At 45.4% G+C, this 18,599-nt stretch overlaps 1 protein-coding gene across 1 annotated transcript in view; it reads left to right on the top strand.

The window, feature by feature from the left end:
• The first annotated feature begins 830 nt into the window (after positions 1 to 830).
• The window catches only part of LOC100345682 (chondroitin sulfate proteoglycan 4), a 79,542-nt gene continuing 61,773 nt past the window's right edge, over positions 831 to 18,599 (top strand). Inside the window, exons 1-4 of the mRNA XM_008262205.4 lie at positions 831 to 1,016; positions 9,526 to 9,689; positions 10,117 to 13,677; positions 14,800 to 15,270. Coding sequence (XP_008260427.3) covers positions 938 to 1,016; positions 9,526 to 9,689; positions 10,117 to 13,677; positions 14,800 to 15,270 — 4,275 coding nt within the window. The 5' untranslated portion in view covers positions 831 to 937. The remainder of the gene's footprint in view (positions 1,017 to 9,525; positions 9,690 to 10,116; positions 13,678 to 14,799; positions 15,271 to 18,599) is intronic.

Here is an 18,599-nt window from a genome sequence, read left to right as displayed (position 1 = left end):
TTCTGCCATCACCTGCCATCCTGTGCACTAGCAGGAAGCTGAACCTGGAGCAAAGGAGCTGGGAATAACCAGGCACACCCAAATGGGATGCGGGAGTCCCAAGTCGGGCCTCAAACCCTGTCTCTTAGGTTCCACTTGGGTGGGTTTGCTCCAGCACTCTCAGACCCAGGTGGGGCTGTTCCTCTCTATGATCACGTGCCAAAAGTCAGGCAGCGACCCCCACCACAGGGCACTCTAGGATGTTGATGATTTCTTCTGATAGTTGTGCCAAGGATTTAGTGAACTAATTTGGGGCCCGTGCTTTAAACAACCAAACAAAATTAAAGCTCCCATTTGAGAAGAAAGGATTAGGCCACCTCTCCCCTTTATTTCTTACTCCTCTCTCACATACTTAGCGGTGCCTAGGCACCAGGCAGTCCCTGGGGATACAGCAACAAGAAACAAAGTTGTCTCGCCTCCTAAAACTCACCCTGGTCAGGGCAGCGGCTGCCCTCGGGGGTGGGGGGTTCCGGCCCCCTCCGGGAGCCCCCTCCTGCCAGTCCTCCAGCCGGCCCGCCCCCACTCTGGGTTTGTCCCAATCACCTGCTGGCACACGCACACCTGACTCCACCACCAAGTGCCCAGGTACAGCGGACGCTTCGTACTTTCAACCCCTTTGGCGCCAGCCTGCGCGCTGGAGCCCCCCCAGGCAGCCCCTTTGGATTTTTACCCTGGGTGGCAAAGGCCCGGCCTGCTCCGCAGGTCCCCGAGTGAGGCCTTGCGCTTGATGGGGCCCAACAGCTGCAGGTTGTAAAAAACTCTCTCCGCCCCGGTCCAGCCCCTGAGCCGTTGGGGGCGGCGCCCCCTTGCCCAGCTCCGAGCCCGGGCGGCTGGCGGAGGAGCCGGCGCAGGTAGCTAGGCCGCCGCCCGGAAGAGGGCGCGGGGCCGCCGCGGCGGGATGGGGCGGCCCGGGGCCCGCCGCCTCGCCCTGCTCACCGCCTGCCTGGGGCTCTGCGCGGCGCGCGCGGTGCTCGGAGGTACGCGCCCCAAACTTCCCTTCCGCGTCGCTAACCCCAGCCGACCGTGCGGAGAGGGTGGGCGAGCGGTGACGAGTGCGGGGCAGGGACGCCTTCGGAACTCTGGGGGCTCTGCGGGCCGCGGCGTCGCTGCGTCCCACGGCCACCCCGACTTTGGCTCTCTGGCCGGACGATCCTGACTCGGGGTGGACGAGGGAGGAGACTGCTGGGCCCTGCGCTGTGGCCTCGGCTCCGCGGCGGAAAACTTGCAACTCCCAGGCGGCTGCGGCCGGGTCCCCCAGGCCCAGGGCCTGTGCGCACTGCTGCGCCCTCTGCCTCCAGGGTTTGGAGTTCTCGGGCCGATGCCCTGGTTGCGCTGGGAGAAGCAGAATGCAAGATACCTGCTGGCTTCCCTTTGATCCTTTTGGCTTCTGCCCCTTCCCCAGCCCAGGCCCGGATTACTCGCCTGCACGTGACCAGCACGGCCTTGGGGGTGAAATTCTTTGGTGACTGGGCCATTGTCCTGGGCGTATTTAAGTAGACTCGCGAATTGAAGTTTCTTCTACAGGGTGCAGACTTTAGGGAAGGCGAATGAGTACCTAATCATTTACACTTTTTAACAGATTGAGCCCAGTACTTGGGCCTTCCTTCCCTCTAGGGCTCTTTGGAATTGGATTCAGTTCAACAAAAGGTCAAAGGCCTTGTGTCTCTGTAGTGTTTGGCTTGTGCTGATTATTTAGTTGCTTCGGTTTTAGGCATAAACAAATACGGGTGCTCCGCGCATTATAGTGGGGTTTCTCCTCCTCTTTCCGCCACCATCGTAAATTGGAAAAATCGCAAGTCAGAAATGCATTTAATCCGCCTCACCTCGGGTATCAGCTCATAGCTGAGCAGGGCCTGTTGCTCCTTGTGATTTCCTGGCTCATCCCAAGCTGGAGGGGCAGTTATCGTTCCATATACTGCTGGCCTAGGAAAAGACCAGACTTCAAAATTTGAAGTATGGTTTGTGCTACATGCAAATGTATTGCTCTTTATACCCCTGCGGACTGGGAGAGAATGTGTGTTGAGCCACTGTCAAGGCCGGGGCTGTTTGTAGCGCACTGCTGCCTGCAGAGCCTGGTGCCGGGAGTAGCTCACAGGAGAGGACTCCTCACTCTTCTCCTGGTCAGGGTGGGGGGTTCCAGGTCTGTTTCCAGCTCTGTACCTTCCTTCCTGGCTCCTCCTGCCCCCAGGTTCTGTGTGGTTGCAGAGTGGATTGGACAGGAAACTGGAATGACTATGACTTGGGGAAAGAAGATAGGAGTTGGAGGCCCGGGAGATTTGGGAGGGCAGTGAATGGGCTTGATGGACAGAGTGGTTGGTTATAGGTAAGGAGCCAGAGATCCAAATGGTCAGTGTGGGGTGGTGGGAAGCCCATGGCTTTGGAGTCAGGTGGACTTGAGTTTCAGTCTGGGTGCCGGCGTATATTCGCACAGTGACCTCAGGGAAGTCATTTGACTTTGTGTAACATTGAGACGATGATAGCACCTTCAGAGATGCTTGCCTAAATCGATGTAACAGCTGTGGGCCACTCAGTAAATGCTCATTTTAGTTCTTTTTGCATTACTTTCCTTCCCACCCCATCTGTACAATTAGCTCGGGTAAGAGTCAATGGGCTAGGTATCCATTTAGGGGTAAAAAACGTGTTCAATGAGAATAAAGGATTCCATTTCAACACACACAGTGTATGCTTCCATTGCTCTGATTGCATGACAAATATTGGATACCAGAGACCTACCAAAACCTGCTGTGTATACTTCAGGTAGAGAGAATATTTCCTTGAGTAGCCAGATGTATGACTTCAGTTGGGTTTCTTCCTTATCTTTGTGATTCAGGCTGTTGAATTGAAGAATTTAATTGCCAAAGGCTTGGGTGAGCTCTGCTGGCTGTCTGTACAGGACACAGAGTGGTCAGTTATTGTCTTGACAAGTCTCACCACTGTGGGAAGCCACCCTTGGTTGAGTTTCTTGATCTCTCTCTCTTTTTTTTTTTTTTTTTTTGACAGGCAGAGTGGACAGTGAGAGAGAGAGAGAGAGAAAGGTCTTCCTTTTGCCGTTGGTTCACCCTCCAATGGCCGCCACGGCTGGCGCGCTGCGGCCGGCGCACCGCGCTGATCCGAAGGCAGGAGCCAGGTGCTTCTCCGGGTCTCCCATGGGGTGCAGGGCCCAAGCACTTGGGCCATCCTCCACTGCACTCCCGGGCCACAGCAGAGAGCTGGCCTGGAAGAGGGGCAACCGGGACAGAATCCGGCACCCCGACCGGGACTAGAACCCGGTGTGCCGGCGCCGCTAGGTGGAGGATTAGCCTATTGAGCCGCGGTGCCAGCCGAGTTTCTTGATCTCTTTGTATATTCTGGTTATTAATCCTTTACCAGTGTCATAGTTTGTAAATAATTTCTCCCATTCTGTCGGTTGCCTCTTCACTTTCCTGAATGTTTCTTTTGCAGTATAGAAGCTCTTAATTTGATATAATTTGATTTGTTAATTTTGGCTTTGATTGCCTGTGCCTCAGGGGTCTTTTCCAAGAACTCTGCTTATGCCAATGTCTTGCCGGGTTTCCCCTATGTTCTCTAATAATTTGATGGTATCAGGTCATAGATTTAGGTCTTTAATCCATTTTGAGTGGATTTTTGTGCAAGGTGTAAGGTAGGGATCTTGTTTCATACTTCTGCATGTGGAAATCCAGTTTTCCCAGCACCATTTGTTGAAGAGATTGTCTTGCTCCAAGGATTGGTTTTAGCTTCTTTGTCAAAGATAAATTGGTTGTAGACGCTTAGATTGATTTCTGGCATTTGTATTCTGTTCCATTGGTCTATCCATCTGTTTTTGTACCAGTACCATGCTGTTTTGATTTTAACTACCCTATAGTATGTCTTGAAATCTGGTATTGTGATGCCTCTGCCTTTATTTTTGTTGTATAAAAATGAACTTTTAGGGGCTGGCTCTGTGGCGTAGCCGGTAAAGCCACCACCTGCAGTTCTGGCAGCCCATATGGGCTCCGATTGAGTCCCAGCTGCTTCTCTTCTGATCCAGGTGGCTGCTATGGCCTGGGAAAGCCATAGAAGATAGTCCACGTGCTGAGTCTCTGAACCTGCATGGGAGACCTGGAGGAAGCTTCTGGTTCCTGGCTTTGGATTGGCTCAGTTTCTACTGTTAGAGCCATTTGGGGAGTGAACCAGTGGATGGAAGACCTTTCCCTCCCTCCCTCCCTCCCTCCCTCCCTCCCTCTTTATCTCTCTGTCTCTCTCTCTCTGCCTCTGCTTCTCTGTAACTCTGCCTTTCAAATAAATAATCTTTAAAAAATAAATTTATATACTTAAGGCACTTATGGTATATATTTGGAATAAAGGCAATACATAAAATGGTATACTATAAAAATTACAGAGTATTACATAATGAAAAGATAATTCTAATTTTCAGTGAAGGCTAACAGTTCTGAAATATTTTTCAAAACACTTGGGCCATCTTCCACAGCCATCCTAGGCACATTAGCAGGGAGCTGGGTTGGAAGTGGAATAGCTAGAACTTGAACCAGTGCCCATATGGGATACCACGTTGTAGGCAGCACTTTAATCCCTTATATCACAGTGCAGGCTCCAGAGTCTAAACTCTTTAACTTGAGTGTTTTTAAGGCCATTATCTATTGGCTGCCTACTGTGTACCAGGCACTGTTGTAGGCACTGAGAATTAGGTAGCAATTCCAACTAACAAAGACTTCTGACCTCATAATTTTACATTCTATTGGGGATAGTATGGTCTTGGGGCCAAGTGATAACCAAGAAAGCAAATTAAGAAGGTATGTAGTGATTGCAATAAGGGTCTTAAAAAGTACTTGTATTTGTGCATTTGCGTGCATTTATTTCATACAGAAAGTACCGTCCAGGCTTATGCAAGAATGTTCAAAGCAGCTTTATTTATAATAGCCAAAAAATTGGAACTAGAAATGCCCATCAGCCAAAGAATGGTTAGATGAATTGTAGTATATCCAGATAATATATAGTATCCAGCAGAGACAGGTAGGAGCTACTGATACAGGCAGCAACATAGGTGAATTTCAAAGATGCTGTGATGAATGAAAGAAGGAAGACACACCAGAGAATCAATACGGCATTGCATTTACATGAATTCAAAGAGATGCAAAACCTATCTGCAGTGAACTGCATCAGGACAGTGGTTGCAGGAGTAGCCAGCCTCTGGCATGTGCACATTTGCATGTATTACCCAGAAGGCTCGGAGAATCCCTTTCAGAGGCACAGGCAGCATTTGTCCTCTGCTTGTCCTGTCACCCTCATGCTACTCCTGCCTCAGCCAGGCTGTCATACTTCATACTGTGCCCAGCCAGACTGCGCTTTCAGTTCCCTGTGTTCACCCTTCTCCCTTCTCTCCTGTCTTCTCTCTCCACTACCTCTCTGTTTCACCTGACAGGTCTTCGCAGAAGCCCTGGCTTTGACTGGAACCCTTCTCTCTTGACGAGGCAAAGTGTTTCTGGTGTTGCCCACATTTCCCAGTTAATCAAGTAGCTGTAGTGGATGAGCAGTCTTTAATGTGTACCATCAGATCCTCAGTACCAAATAAAACACAAGGCCTCATTTGTGGACAGAATAACCTGTGCATGGGATCTATCACTTACCTCTGCCTGGGAGAGACAATTTGTAGCTGGATTGCTCCCTCCCTCATATCCCCGTTGAAAACAAAGGAGCTTCTATTGTATCAAATTCCTTTTAAGATTTATTTATTGAAGCCAGTGCTGTGGAGTAGCAGGTAAAGCCACCTCCTGCAGTGCTGGCATCCCATATGGGTGCTGGTTCGTGTCCTGGCTGCTCCACTTCTGATCCAGCTCTCTGGTATGGCCTGGGAAAGCAGTAGAAGATGGCCTAAGTGCTTGGGCTCCTGCACTCACATGGGAAGACCCAGAGGAAGCTCCTGGCTTCGGATTAGCCCAGCTCCAGCCATTGTGGCCAGTTAGGGAGTGAACCAGCGGATGGAAGACCCCACCCCACATACACACATTCTGCCTGTCCTTCTTTCTCTGTGCAGCTCTTGACTTTCAAATAAATAAACAAATCTTAAAAAAGAAGAATCTCACTTTTAAAAAAAGATTTATTTATTTACTTATAAGTTAGAATTTCAGAGAAAGAGCATGAGAGAGAACATGAGCTTCCAATCACTTGTTAACTCCCCAAATGGCCATGATGGTCAGGCCTGGGCCAAGCCAGATCCAGGAGCTTCATCCAGGTCTCACACGTGGGTGCAAGCACTTGGGCCATACTCCGCTGCTTTTTCAGGCCATTAATAAGGAGCTGGATCATAAGTGGAGCAGCCGGGACTCAAACCAGCACACATATGGGATGCCAGTGCTGTAGACAGCAGCTTAACCCGCTGTGCACAATGCTGACCCCTATTGCACCGACTTTCTAACATCAGCTAGGTGTGCTCTTCTTCCCAAGCTGATTTCTCCTGCAGGCCTCTTTATTTGGTTAATTCTGTATTTTCAAGTCTTGATCATACCTGGCACATGGTAGGTGATCCATAAATAGTAAACAAAATTAAAAAGAAAGCACAAAACCAAAATCAAACAACAAAGCCAAAAAGATGTATTTTGGAAGAAGGAATGAGAACCACTTCTAGGGTGCATATAATGAATAAAATAATCTTCCTCCTGTGAGAAATTGCAGAGCAATATCAATGTTTGCCTTCCACAAAGCAGTATCTTATAAACCTTACTGCCAAACTTGCTCTCCACTCATGCCTTTTATTTAAGCACACAAAACCAGAACGCCATCTCTGATTTTTGTTCAACTTGATTTGTTTCACAAATACTGAAATCACACCTTCTTCTTTAGTAGAGGTTGGGAGTGACTTTTTTTTTCTACAAGCCAACTTGTGTTTATATAATTTCTTTAGTGTTATTTGGAGATAACTAGTAGGAGTTGCAAAAGGTGGGATCAACTTGGAAATACATGAAGTTATGAAATGGCTTTAGGTTGTCAAACCAGAAGTTATTAATGTTCTTTGTTTTTTTTTTTCTTGAGGCAATGGAAATTTCTGGCCACCAACTGGGATAGGAGTTGATTTAGTGCCAAAGAGGTGAAATGTGGGAAAATATAAGGATATTGTTTATTAATGTTGCTTAGTCATTCTCCCCAGTTGATTTCATGATTCAAAAACCATTTCCTGGTTTTGAAAACTTAACAATACCGCCTTCAAGTCAGAAATTGGGGTGAGGGAGTTCAGTAATAAGACAGCCATGAGGATAAACCCAGATAGGGTTCTTAATTGCTTGTATTAACTTTAAAAACTTTGTGCATTCTGGTTTTATGGCATTTAATTATTAAGGGCACTTATGAATATCTGAGAGTCTGTGGCAACTCTATTCATCTGTGTATTAACTTCATATCTTGATTAAAATACTGGAATGCTAGTTGGAAATGTTTGATTTTTATCCTAACTTTGTTTCTAACTAATTGTTGACTTTGTACAGGTTCCTAAGCTTCTACAGATCTGATTTTACTCAAGTATAGAATGAGGAATCTGTTTGGTCAGTTTAATTTGGTTCAGTAAGTGCTTGCTTGCTATCTGTTTTAGGTCAGATTCCCTGAAACAGAGAGAGAGAATTCAAGACAGGGATTCTTTTGCAAGTGAACCATTGAGTAATTTTTCCCAGGAGGCAATATAAGAAGTGAAGGAAGCAGACTATGGCAGGAAAGCCAAAGATGTGGTTTCAGCTGCCGTAACATCAGCTTGATTGCACAGATGGCTATGGAGCATGTTTGTCAAAAAAGAGTTCCATGTATTTTATAGATCTGCTTCTATCAGTCAATGGCTGTGGGTTGCCATCCAGGGTAGGGACTGACTATTGGAACTTCTGGTTAAGGCAGTTCATCAGCTGAAGGATGTGTGCATCAGCCCATTAAAGGGTTCTAAGTGAGGCCCCTGCAGAGTCTATTACACCATCTGTGTGCCTACCATTGTGCTAAGTCCTAGAGAGAAAAAGATGCAAAAGATATGTCTTAAGAAATTCAAGGAAAATCAGTGTAGAAGATGCATGCAGAAATAGTTATTTCAATACAGCATGGTAAGTGCTAGAATAAAGAAATATGCAGAATGTTGTAGGAGCAGAGAGGAGAGGCAGATATTATAGTTTGGGTTCCCAAAAGCAGCGTCTGAGATGGAGAGAAACATGAAGGCTTTTTTGTAGAGTATTCATGGGTCAACATCTGAGGATAAGAAAGGTAAAGAAGAGATGAGAAGGAGGATGGATTGGAAGAAATGGAAGTCCAGTAATATGGTCTTAATGGAAGCCACAGCTGGGCATGAGGAGGAGTTGTAAAGATGAGGGAGCTGTCTCCTAGCCTCATATCTTGCTAGCAGCAAGGGTACAAAGTCCTTCATTCCTGAAGGAGGATCAGAGTGGTCTGTCAGTGTCACAGTGTCCTCCACAGTCTTCCTCTTAGACCACTCAGATCCCCTTCTTCATGTAAATTCTGGCAACCAAGCCTGGGTGATGATCTTCATGTTACTCCATATCCTTTGAAGATCCTCTTACCTTAAATTGGCATCTCTGCTGCTCTCAATGGTATCCTGATGTTATCACTTTAACTTTTATTCATGAGTGGTTTGACCCTTTGTCAACGTGCTCATCTGAGGCCAGGGTGTCTGCACTTATTTATTTGCTGCCTAGTAAGTTACCCCAGGCATTCAAGAGGGTGAACTTGGACACCGAACACATTCTTTGTATCCTCATTGTCCAAGAATATTTCAACTGCTCCTGATGGTTCAGTTACACTGACAAATTAGGGACAGTCTTTGCCTGCACATTGCTTGATATAAGAACAAATGGTGAGGAAGTACCTTTCAAATAGGAAGAATCTTGCTATTGCTAGTGAAAGAATTAAACTGAGAATTTTGACACCATAACCTAGATTTTTGGGAACCGGAGTACAGTTCCTTAAGTGGGTCACTGAGAGTGGAAAATGAGGTCATCTTGACCTAGCCCCTTGGTTCTCATATACCTCCTAGAGACATAGCATTGTGAAAAGATCTTTGATTTAAAGATACCTTGTGTCCTGGAGGATAGAACCCTGTAGGGATAAGGTATTGCCTCTGGCTTGGTGATTTCATATATCTTCATCAGGCCATTCCAGCACTCTAATGGACCTGGGACTTTGGTGGTATATTATGTACTAGGAACCATGGATCCTGTGGTCTTGGTAGCGGTCTTGGGTGGATGGAGAAGTTGAGCTGCAATTCAGTCTTAGTGAAACCTCTTGAGAATTCTGGATGAGGAAGAGCTGTTCCTTAATTGGGTGAGAGTATACTGAGCCTTATACACTTGTGCTGGATCTGTGGTCCATCCTTGGAAGCAGGTGTGAGCTTAGCAAGGCAGCTTTCTTCATCAGAGTCAGTCTCTTTGGGGGAAGATAATATAAAGTAGAATAGTCACTGTGTAGTAAGATTTACTAACTTATACTCATTTCTTATTTCCCCCCCAGCTTCATTTTATGGCGAAAGCTATGTAGAGCTCAACATCCTAGAAAGTTCCTCTGAGCTATCTCTTCAGTTCAAATTTCAAACCAGCAAACCACAGGGATTGCTTTTTCTTGCAGCTGGGAAAAGTGACTATTGTATACTAGAACTTCTATCAGGAACGTTACGGGTATGATTTTTAAACATCTTTGAAACATATAAGCATTTGATTACTGGAGAGAAAAACAGTAAGAATGAAAGGGAACAAAATAGCTATATAGTTAGTGACAGTTGTTTCATTACAGTAAAATGATATGCCATCTGTATAGGTTGGGATCTTTTCCAGTGTTACCAGCTTGTCTTAAATATTCTGAATCTAAGATTTTCCGACTTCAATATAAGACCAGTTGCATGATATGGTTGGCTTAAACTATGTATGTGTGTTAAAATGTTATATTGGACCCTTAAAAATGTTCAAGTATTATATGTTAATCTACAATTAAAAATAAATATAAAAATATTCCATCTGAATATGTGGGAAGGGTTTTCATGTAAAAATATCCCCCCCCAAAACACTATGAGATTAGGTTAACTAATTATGATTCTTTCTCTTTCAGGTGAAAGTAAATTTGGGTGCAGGTGAACAAGTGCTCCTTTCTGAACAAAGACTTCACATGGATGACTTGGTTTGGCATTTTGTGGAACTGTACTGTGTTAAGGATAATATTTCCTTGATCATTGACAAACATTACAAGACAACTGAGCAAATAGCTGGTGGGATGCCTAGGCTGAGCTTTCAACACGGAATCTACATAGGAGGCCATGGGGGACTCAATGTTCCTTACATTGATGGAGAGTTCCCCAACTTCCGTGGCTGTATGGAGGATGTAATATTTAACAAGAGGGAGATCCTTAAGTCCCTTAGATCTTACCCTGGTTTCAAGAAGGTCTATGAGGTGTCACTAGGATGCAGTGATGAGTTTTTTGCAGGACAGGACGAAGCCATCAATTTCTTTAGCTCCAGATCCTATGTCACTTTTACAGAATGGAAGGTGCAAAGGAAAGGATTATTGGAATTTGCTTTGCAAAGTGGAACTCAGCAAGCCTTGCTTTTATTTCAGTCAGGCAGAGAGGGAGATTTTGTTGCTTTGGAAATACATGAAGGCCTACTGAAGGCTCATGTTGGAAGGGGTACGAGTAAAGCACAGCTTTCTTCTTCTTGTGTAGTTAATGACAACAAGTGGCATGTTATTCAGCTCAAATTTATGGGAAGATATCTAGACCTCATTGTAGATAAGCAAGGAGAAAGGACTTTGCTGCCTTTGCAAAGCAAACCATTTGTATCTGAGGGCCCCCTCTTCCTGGGAGGTCTTGATAACCGAATGCGGGAAGAAGCAAAGAGGTTAGAACTTGCCTCCGTACCCAGGAAATCTGCTCGGGGAATCTCTTTTAAAGGGTGCTTAAGAGGCTTGGAAGTCAACTCAGAAAAGAGAGCCTTAAGGGACGCCCTTGTTTCCAAAGATATTTCAGCTGGGTGTAAAAGTAGCATAAACCCTTCCCTAACAACAGTGGAAAACCTGCTGCAGTCAGAAGTTTCCTGTTCCACTGGCATCCCTGAAACTATCAAACCTTCCCTTCAAGATGAAATAAGCCATTTCTTGGTTTTGAGTAACTTAGAGGTCCAAGAAGGTGGACGAGCCTTACTGGAACAAAAGCATATCAGGTTGAACGTGGAGTTTGAAGATTTGGGTCTCCATCATTCTCAAGTACTCTTCAAGATAGAGGAAATGCCCACTCATGGGTTCTTTCAATTAGATGTTTCACCTGAGAAGAATGTGGAGAAGGCTTTTACTCTGTTAGATTTGTGGCAAGGAAAAGTTTGGTATGTCCATGATGGCTCAGAAGAATCTACAGATCATTTCACATTTTCCATCTCTTCCAAAAGCAAGAAGGAAATGCCATTGTATCTGCAAGATCATGCTGCACATGTGTTTCACATTACTGTCCTACCAGTAAATGACCCCCCGTACCTTAAGCTCCCAGAAGGAAACTTGCTTCTCCTGTTTGAAAATTCTAGGAAACGAGTGACCCCTGATGTAATACACGTGTCAGACCCTGACACTGACTCTCTGAGTCTCAGTTTTTCAGTTCTTGGTAACTTCAATTCAGATGCTGGATTTTTAGAAAATGCCCGTGATCGTGGGAAAGCCATTAGTGGTTTTACACAGAAAGATTTAAGAGATGGCAATGTTTTCTACGTGCACAGGGGCCATCGAAACTCTCGGATTGTTCTGAGAGCAAGTGATGGAGAGCTGGTGAGCAATACAGTGGTGTTGCGGGTGATGGCTGTTCCTTGGGACTTTGAAGTAGCCAATAGAACTGGTGTGGTTGTGCAACAGGGTGGCACTGTCCTGATTACACGGAGTAACTTGTCAGTGGTGGTTAACGGTCAACTGCCTGAGATGCAGACCCGCTACGAGATCACTCGCCCACCTCAGTTTGGCCAGGTTCAGCGGCAGGGATCAAATGGGGAATGGAAACAGGTTAGTACCTTTTCTCAGCATGCCATTGATCGGAGTCGGGTCCGCTATTGGAGTACAGTCAAAGAATTGCAGCTTGAAAATGTTACGGATTACTTTAAATTTAAAGTGAATGTGGAAGGGAAAGTTAATGAAGAGCATCTGATGTTTCCTGTGACCATTCAATGGCTGAAGTTTATGCTGCTGAAAAATGTTCCTCTAGAGATCACTCAAAAAAACAAGCAAGTATTGAATTCGGATCATTTGCGGGCTACAACAGAGGGCGTGGAAGTAGCTGAGGAGGGACTACATTTTAAGTTACTAACCCCACCTACGAAAGGGAAATTGCTACTTGGCAATAAAGTTCTGAAGACAAACTCAATCTTCAGCCAAAGAGATATTACAGATGCTAAGATAAGTTATGAACCTCAGGAGAGGCCAAAGGAAGATTCACAAGACAATTTTAGGTTTTTGATTATTGCAAAACACATAGAATCAAAAGATTACACCTTCAGAATAAACTTTAAAGCAGATAAGGTGCACATTATTTTAACCAACAAAGAATTACTTGTAAAAGAAGGAGAAGGGAAAGTAATTACAAAATCAGAATTATTTGTTCAAACCTTAGACAATCAAATCTTCCAATATAAAATCACCAAGAGTCCTCAGCATGGGAAATTGAAACTAATTAGCTTTACAGATTCTCTAGAAAACAGTGACAATGTCACTGCTTTCACTGATCAAGACATTGTGGGTGAACGGCTGATGTATGTTCATGATGACTCTGAGACCCAGTATGATGAATTCTTCATTGTGGCTTCCACCAAAGGCCCAGACCAAGAGGAAGTGGTCAGGGATCTTGACCTAGAGCCTTTGTCCACAGAAATCCAAGTCACCATCTCTGTTGAGTTAAAGAATGATGAGAAACCGGTGCGTGTGGTGGATAAGGTTTTTCATGTTGTGCGGAATGGCCAGCGCTTGTTGACCCAGGAGGATCTCTGTTACCATGACCCTGACTTAGATTTTGATGACAGGCAGTTGCTGTACACTCGGCGAGGCATCCCAAATGGGGATTTGGTACAAGCCAGTGACCCCACTCAGAAACTCTACAAGTTCAGGCAAGAGGACCTGTGGGAAGGGCATGTGCTCTTCAAACACTGGGGTGCAGACTCGGCTCGCTTCGTGCTATTTGTGACAGATGGTGTCCATTATACATCGTCCCTTCTCGAGGTCAGTGCATCAGACCCTTATGTGCAGGTGGCCAACAACACAGGGCTACTTGTGCAGAGAGGACAAGAGGGCAGTGTCACAACAGCCAACCTGAGTGTCACCACAAACCAGGATGTCAGGACGGACCACGAGATTAAATTTCACATCGTGCAGCCCCCAAAGCATGGCAGAGTCCTAGTCAACAAGACTGTGTCCCACTCATTTTCCCAGCATGACTTGAAGCAAGGATATGTGATTTATAGGCATGATGGCAGTGGTGACTTCGATGTGTTCAACCTGACAGTGAAAGTCAAAGATGTCTACTTAGAAGTGGAAGTTTATGTTCAAGTATGCTTGGATGGCTACCAACATCACACCCACATTCTGCAGAGAAAGACCCTTGTAGTCGAAGAAGGGAAACCAGTAAAACTGAGTAGAGGAAAGTTCCAGGTAGGTTTGTCCTACATATCAAGTGCTTTCTCTCCCAGAACTCACAAGTTATGTGTTTGCTTCTGAAAGCTCTCTTGATATCAGGAGTGATTTTTTTTTAAAGAAAAATATAAATGCTATTGAGAAGATAATGATTTTGACACCAATTTTCTATACTTGATCTTAGCCAAAAGGCTGAGAAGTGATGATACTACCATTTTTCTTACAATTGGAAATGGAATATAAGGAATGCTCAGCCTAGAACAGTGGAATGCCAGACATGAGACCAGAGCTGCCTGGTCTCCTAGGGCTCCTACTTGGAGGCTTCCAGCAAAGTCCTGTTAGTCAGAACGAGAAGAGGGTGTTCTTTTTAGAATGATTCTCTATAGGATATGGGATGTGTAAGCTCTAATTTTTGAGAATTGGCTACAAATGCAGTCTATTCAGAATCTACCCTCAGGACCTCAAACAAATTTGCTTGTTTACTAAATGCAAGAAATAGCTTCCAGTGGAAAAGAATTCAAATTAGAGTGGGTTTAGTAAATAATGTGGTTTGATTAAGGAAATGTGGAGCCCACCAGCTTTTCTCAATATTTTTTCAAGAACTTAGAGTTTATATTTAAGTTTCACCACAAGGGGGCATGCACAATTCAGTGACTATAAAGCAGAAGCAGTCGGTTTTGAGGTGGATTTTGCTGAATCCATAAAGTAAATAAGTATGGAAAATGCTGAGCTAGTTAAATTGGGGAGGAAAAAGCTCCCCTTTAAGAACTTGCCATTTTAATGACTCAACTGCTGCTGCTTCTACCATCTTTTATTCCTTTTCCTTTTACCATTTAATTTCTGTCACTCCCAATTTCCTGAGTCCTGGGTATTTTGCTGCTGTGAACAATGCTTTGTTAATACATTAGAAGCTACTCAGTTGTTGTTGACTGTTATTCTTCTGTGACTTGGGCTCATGTTTAAAATATTGGGATGGGCACCAAAAGAGATCCTGGCTCAAACTGCATATCAACCCCGGGTTGTACCTTAAGTCTTTTGTGGACGTTAATAGAAAGGATTTAGGCTCATCAACAGTATTGACTCCCACATTTATGAATGTGTTCCTCTTTTTGTGTCTGTTGTTGTGTGTGTGGACTCAAGGCTGGGAATGAAGATAATTTTCCTTCAGAGGCAATGTTCATCGTCAGAACTCCACCCATGCATGGATTCCTCCAAAAGTCCATAGCACAAGAAGGCAGCTTGAACACAGAAGAGCGGTCCCCCTTGGTTTTCACACAGCAGGATGTCAATGCTGGCCATATCCTCTATATACAGACAGTGCCTGGCCAACAACAAGACCGTTTCTCCCTGGATGTGATGACTGGTTCCCAAGTTGTGAGCGCAGTGGAGATCCTGGTGGACATTGTCCCTAAGTGGATTCCCCTGGAGGTGCGGAACTTCACCGTTCAAGAAGGTGGCTCCAAAGCACTCCTGCAAGACCATCTCAAAATTCCGAGCCAATATTTTGAGGGACTTGACTGTGAATTTGTCCTACTTGAACCACCAAAGCATGGTTATATTGAAAGTTCCGATTTACCAAGAATAAAGCTAATGAAATTTACGAGGAAACAGGTAATAACTTTCAGCTGATATGTTGGGGTGTGTTAGGTAAGAGAAAGAAAAATTGGCTACCTATCACTTAGGCTTATGACTTTTGCGAAGTGGGGGATCTTGGAAGGTTTCTAGTCCAACCACTCATCAGGTGCTGGAACCTCTACAGAGAACTCAGCCAGCCATTGCTTAGATGTCCTCAGTGATGGAGACTTAACTCCTTTTAGAGATGGGCCCTTCTAGTTTAAATACACTGTGATTGTTAGAGGTTTTTTTAGACTGAGCTGAAATATGCTACTTGGAGACTTCTAGTTGTGGTTACCCACAGAACAAATCATACCTTCTTTTATGAAAACTCTTTAAATATTTGAAGGGAAAGGCTGTCAAATTCCCTTGGACTTTTGTCTTCTTCAGATTAAACATTTGTAGTCTTTCTGCTTACAGGCCATGGGTTTCCTCCACCACCCTGACTTCTTAATTCTAGATGAGTAACACATTGTCACTGTCCCTCTCAGGGATCTCAGGATAGCACCCAGATACCAAACCCACTTCATGCTCTCATCATTGATGGAGGGTTTTTTTCTTTCTTTTTTTTCTGTCATGCAACTTATAGATGCTGGCAGACTCTCTCATCCTCTGTGCTAAGCATAGGGGGTATTAATAGCCAGAAATGGACCAGTCCCTACAATCAGGGAGGTGGATTGTCTGCCAGTCTGGCATCCCATCAGTATAACCAGTGCTAACCCTCAGATACCGTCAGCTTTCTTTGCCTTGGGTCAGAATGATATCATTGTCAGACACTGCTGTCTTTTGAATACAAGAATAATTTTCATATTTTTTCCAGTTTTGGAAAGTAGCTTGCAGATTCTCATCACTCCCTTCCTAAGCCCCTAGAATACATATTCTTCAGGTTGGAAACTGTTAACCTCCACCTCCTATATTTGAATATATTTTTCTGGTCAGCTGAGGACACACATGTAGCCTGTTTAATTTTGTTTCTAAGAATTTCAGTGCACTGGCGCCGTGGCTCAATAGGCTAATCCTCCGCCTTGCGGCGCCGGCATACGGGGTTCTAGTCCTGGTCGGGGCATCGGATTCTGTCCCGGTTGCCCCTCTTCCAGGCCAGCTCTCTGCTGTGGCCAGGGAGTGCAGTGGAGGATGGCCCAAGCCCTTGGGCCCTGCACCAGCATGGGAGACCAGGAAAAGCACCTGGCTCCTGGCTTCGGATCAGCGCAATGCACCGGCTGCGGCGGCCATTGGAGGGTGAACCAACAGAAAAGGAAGACCTTTCTCTCTGTCTCTCTCTCTCACTGTCCACTCTTCCTGTCAAAAAAAAAAAATTTTTTTTTCAGTGCATGCACTGATTGGATCAATCTATTAAAAGTAGTTGTTTGGAGTTATTGGGTGGAGTTACCCTGGCAAGTCAAACATTCCTCACCCTAGGGGCTGGAGTTGTGGTGTAGGGGATAAAGCTGTCAGCCATGACATCAGCATCTCCTATGGGTGCTGGTTCAAGTCTTGGCTGTTCTACTTATCCAGCTCCCTGCTAATGCACCTGGGAAAGCAGCAGAAGATGGTCCAAGTCCTTGGGCCCCTGCACTCATGTGGGAGACCTGGATGAAACTCCTGGCTCTGGGCTTTGGCCCAGCCCAGCCTTGGCCTTTGTGGCCATTTGAGGAATGGACCAGGGATGAATATCTCTGTCTCCTCTTTATCCCAGGCCATAACTCTGCCTTTCAAATAAATAAAATAAATCTTTAAAAAAAATACATTCCTTGCTCTCAAGAAATGCTGTGGAAGAAGCAGGATCATCAGCTGTAATGTAAAGTGTACTCCTCTCGCTTCTCACACGGTGTTTTGACAATGGTGCTCTGATATATATGATTGTGATTAAAGAGCATAAGGCAGCCTTCCTAGGGTGAAGAGTGTTTAAGCTAGACTTTGAGAGAGAAAGAGAGCAGGGAAATACCAGGAAGAGGAAACAGAAAAAAGCAATGGCAAAGATAGGGAGCAGTATGGCCAAGGGCCTAGGGGCATTCTCCGGGATGGGAAGACGTGCTTGAGGCTGAGGAGTGAGGAAGGCGTGGGGCTATACTTTGGGGGAATTCTCACCTGTATCCACAGAAGATGTTGCCTGAGTTACCTGTCACGGTGGCTGGACTTGAGCAGGTGGCATTAGAGAATCATGGGGAGAAACAGAATGCCAAGGGTTGGAAAAGACCTTCAGACTTCAGCACTTCTCAGCTGGGAACTCAGGAAGTATGATTCTTTAGTGATTCCATGCGGGCATCTCTCAGTCATGTATTCTTCCTCAAAGGCCAGGCCAACCCATCCAAGACAACCACCTGCTGTGTCGAGTACATTTTCACTCATGTATGCTAGGTGAGAGGTTGGTACTAAACTGTGGTCCTGTCTTCTGAGTATTACACTGTGGTCTTGTCTTAGTCAAATCTCAGTGAATTGGGTTATTGTTTGTGTTTTATACTAACTGTGTGTTTAATCTGTGTGCCAAGATACATGTATTTCCTGTAGCACCCATGTGATAGATGTAACCTCCTTCACAGAGAAGAGTCAGGGTCACTTTCCACGTGACAATGCCTCTTTGTGACTCCCAAGGCCTCCAGGTTTTGAGACATTGTCATTTCACATACAGTGACCGAGACCCTTAAATTCTGGAGGCTGTAGCCCTGAATGGCTTGGGTAAGAGGAATCCCTGGGCACATTTGGCCTTCATCTATTTAGCAGTAGTTGTTACTTTTTTTTTGTTTTTGACAGGCAGAGTGGACAGTGAGAGAGAGAGACAGAGAGAAAGGTCTTCCTTTTCCGTTGGTTCACCCTCCAATGGCCCACTGCGGCCGGCACGCTGCGCTGATCCGAAGCCAGGAGCCAGGTGCTTCTTCCTGGTCTCCCATGCGGGTGCAGGGCCCAAGGACTTGGGCCATCCTCCACTGCACCCCCGGGCCTGGAAGAGAAGCAACTGGGACAGAATCCGGCACCCTGACCGGGACTAGAACTCGGTGTGCCGGCGCCAGTTCTAGGTAGTGGAAATAAGGTAGTGAACTAAGTAGGAAATCATCCTTCCATTATGGAGATTCATCGTGATGGGAGAGAGGCAATAAATAATCCAAATGTGTGAAACGAATGGCGTGCTTAAGGAAGGGTAATGCTGTGGAGAGATATAAAGTGGAAAAGTGACGCAGGAAGTGCTGGGGCTTTAGTGTGTGTGTGTGTGTGTGTGTGTGCATGCATGCACGTTAATGTGAAATTTCTAATAGTGTGGTCAGGCAAGGCCCCCACTGAGAAGGCAGCATTTGATCAGACACCTGGCGGGGTGATGGCTGAGTGATGGG

The sequence above is a fragment of the Oryctolagus cuniculus genome, chromosome 14 (assembly GCF_964237555.1).
Source record: "Oryctolagus cuniculus chromosome 14, mOryCun1.1, whole genome shotgun sequence".
Taxonomy (NCBI): Eukaryota; Metazoa; Chordata; class Mammalia; order Lagomorpha; family Leporidae; genus Oryctolagus; species Oryctolagus cuniculus.
This window is presented reverse-complemented; position numbering and strand designations above follow the sequence as displayed.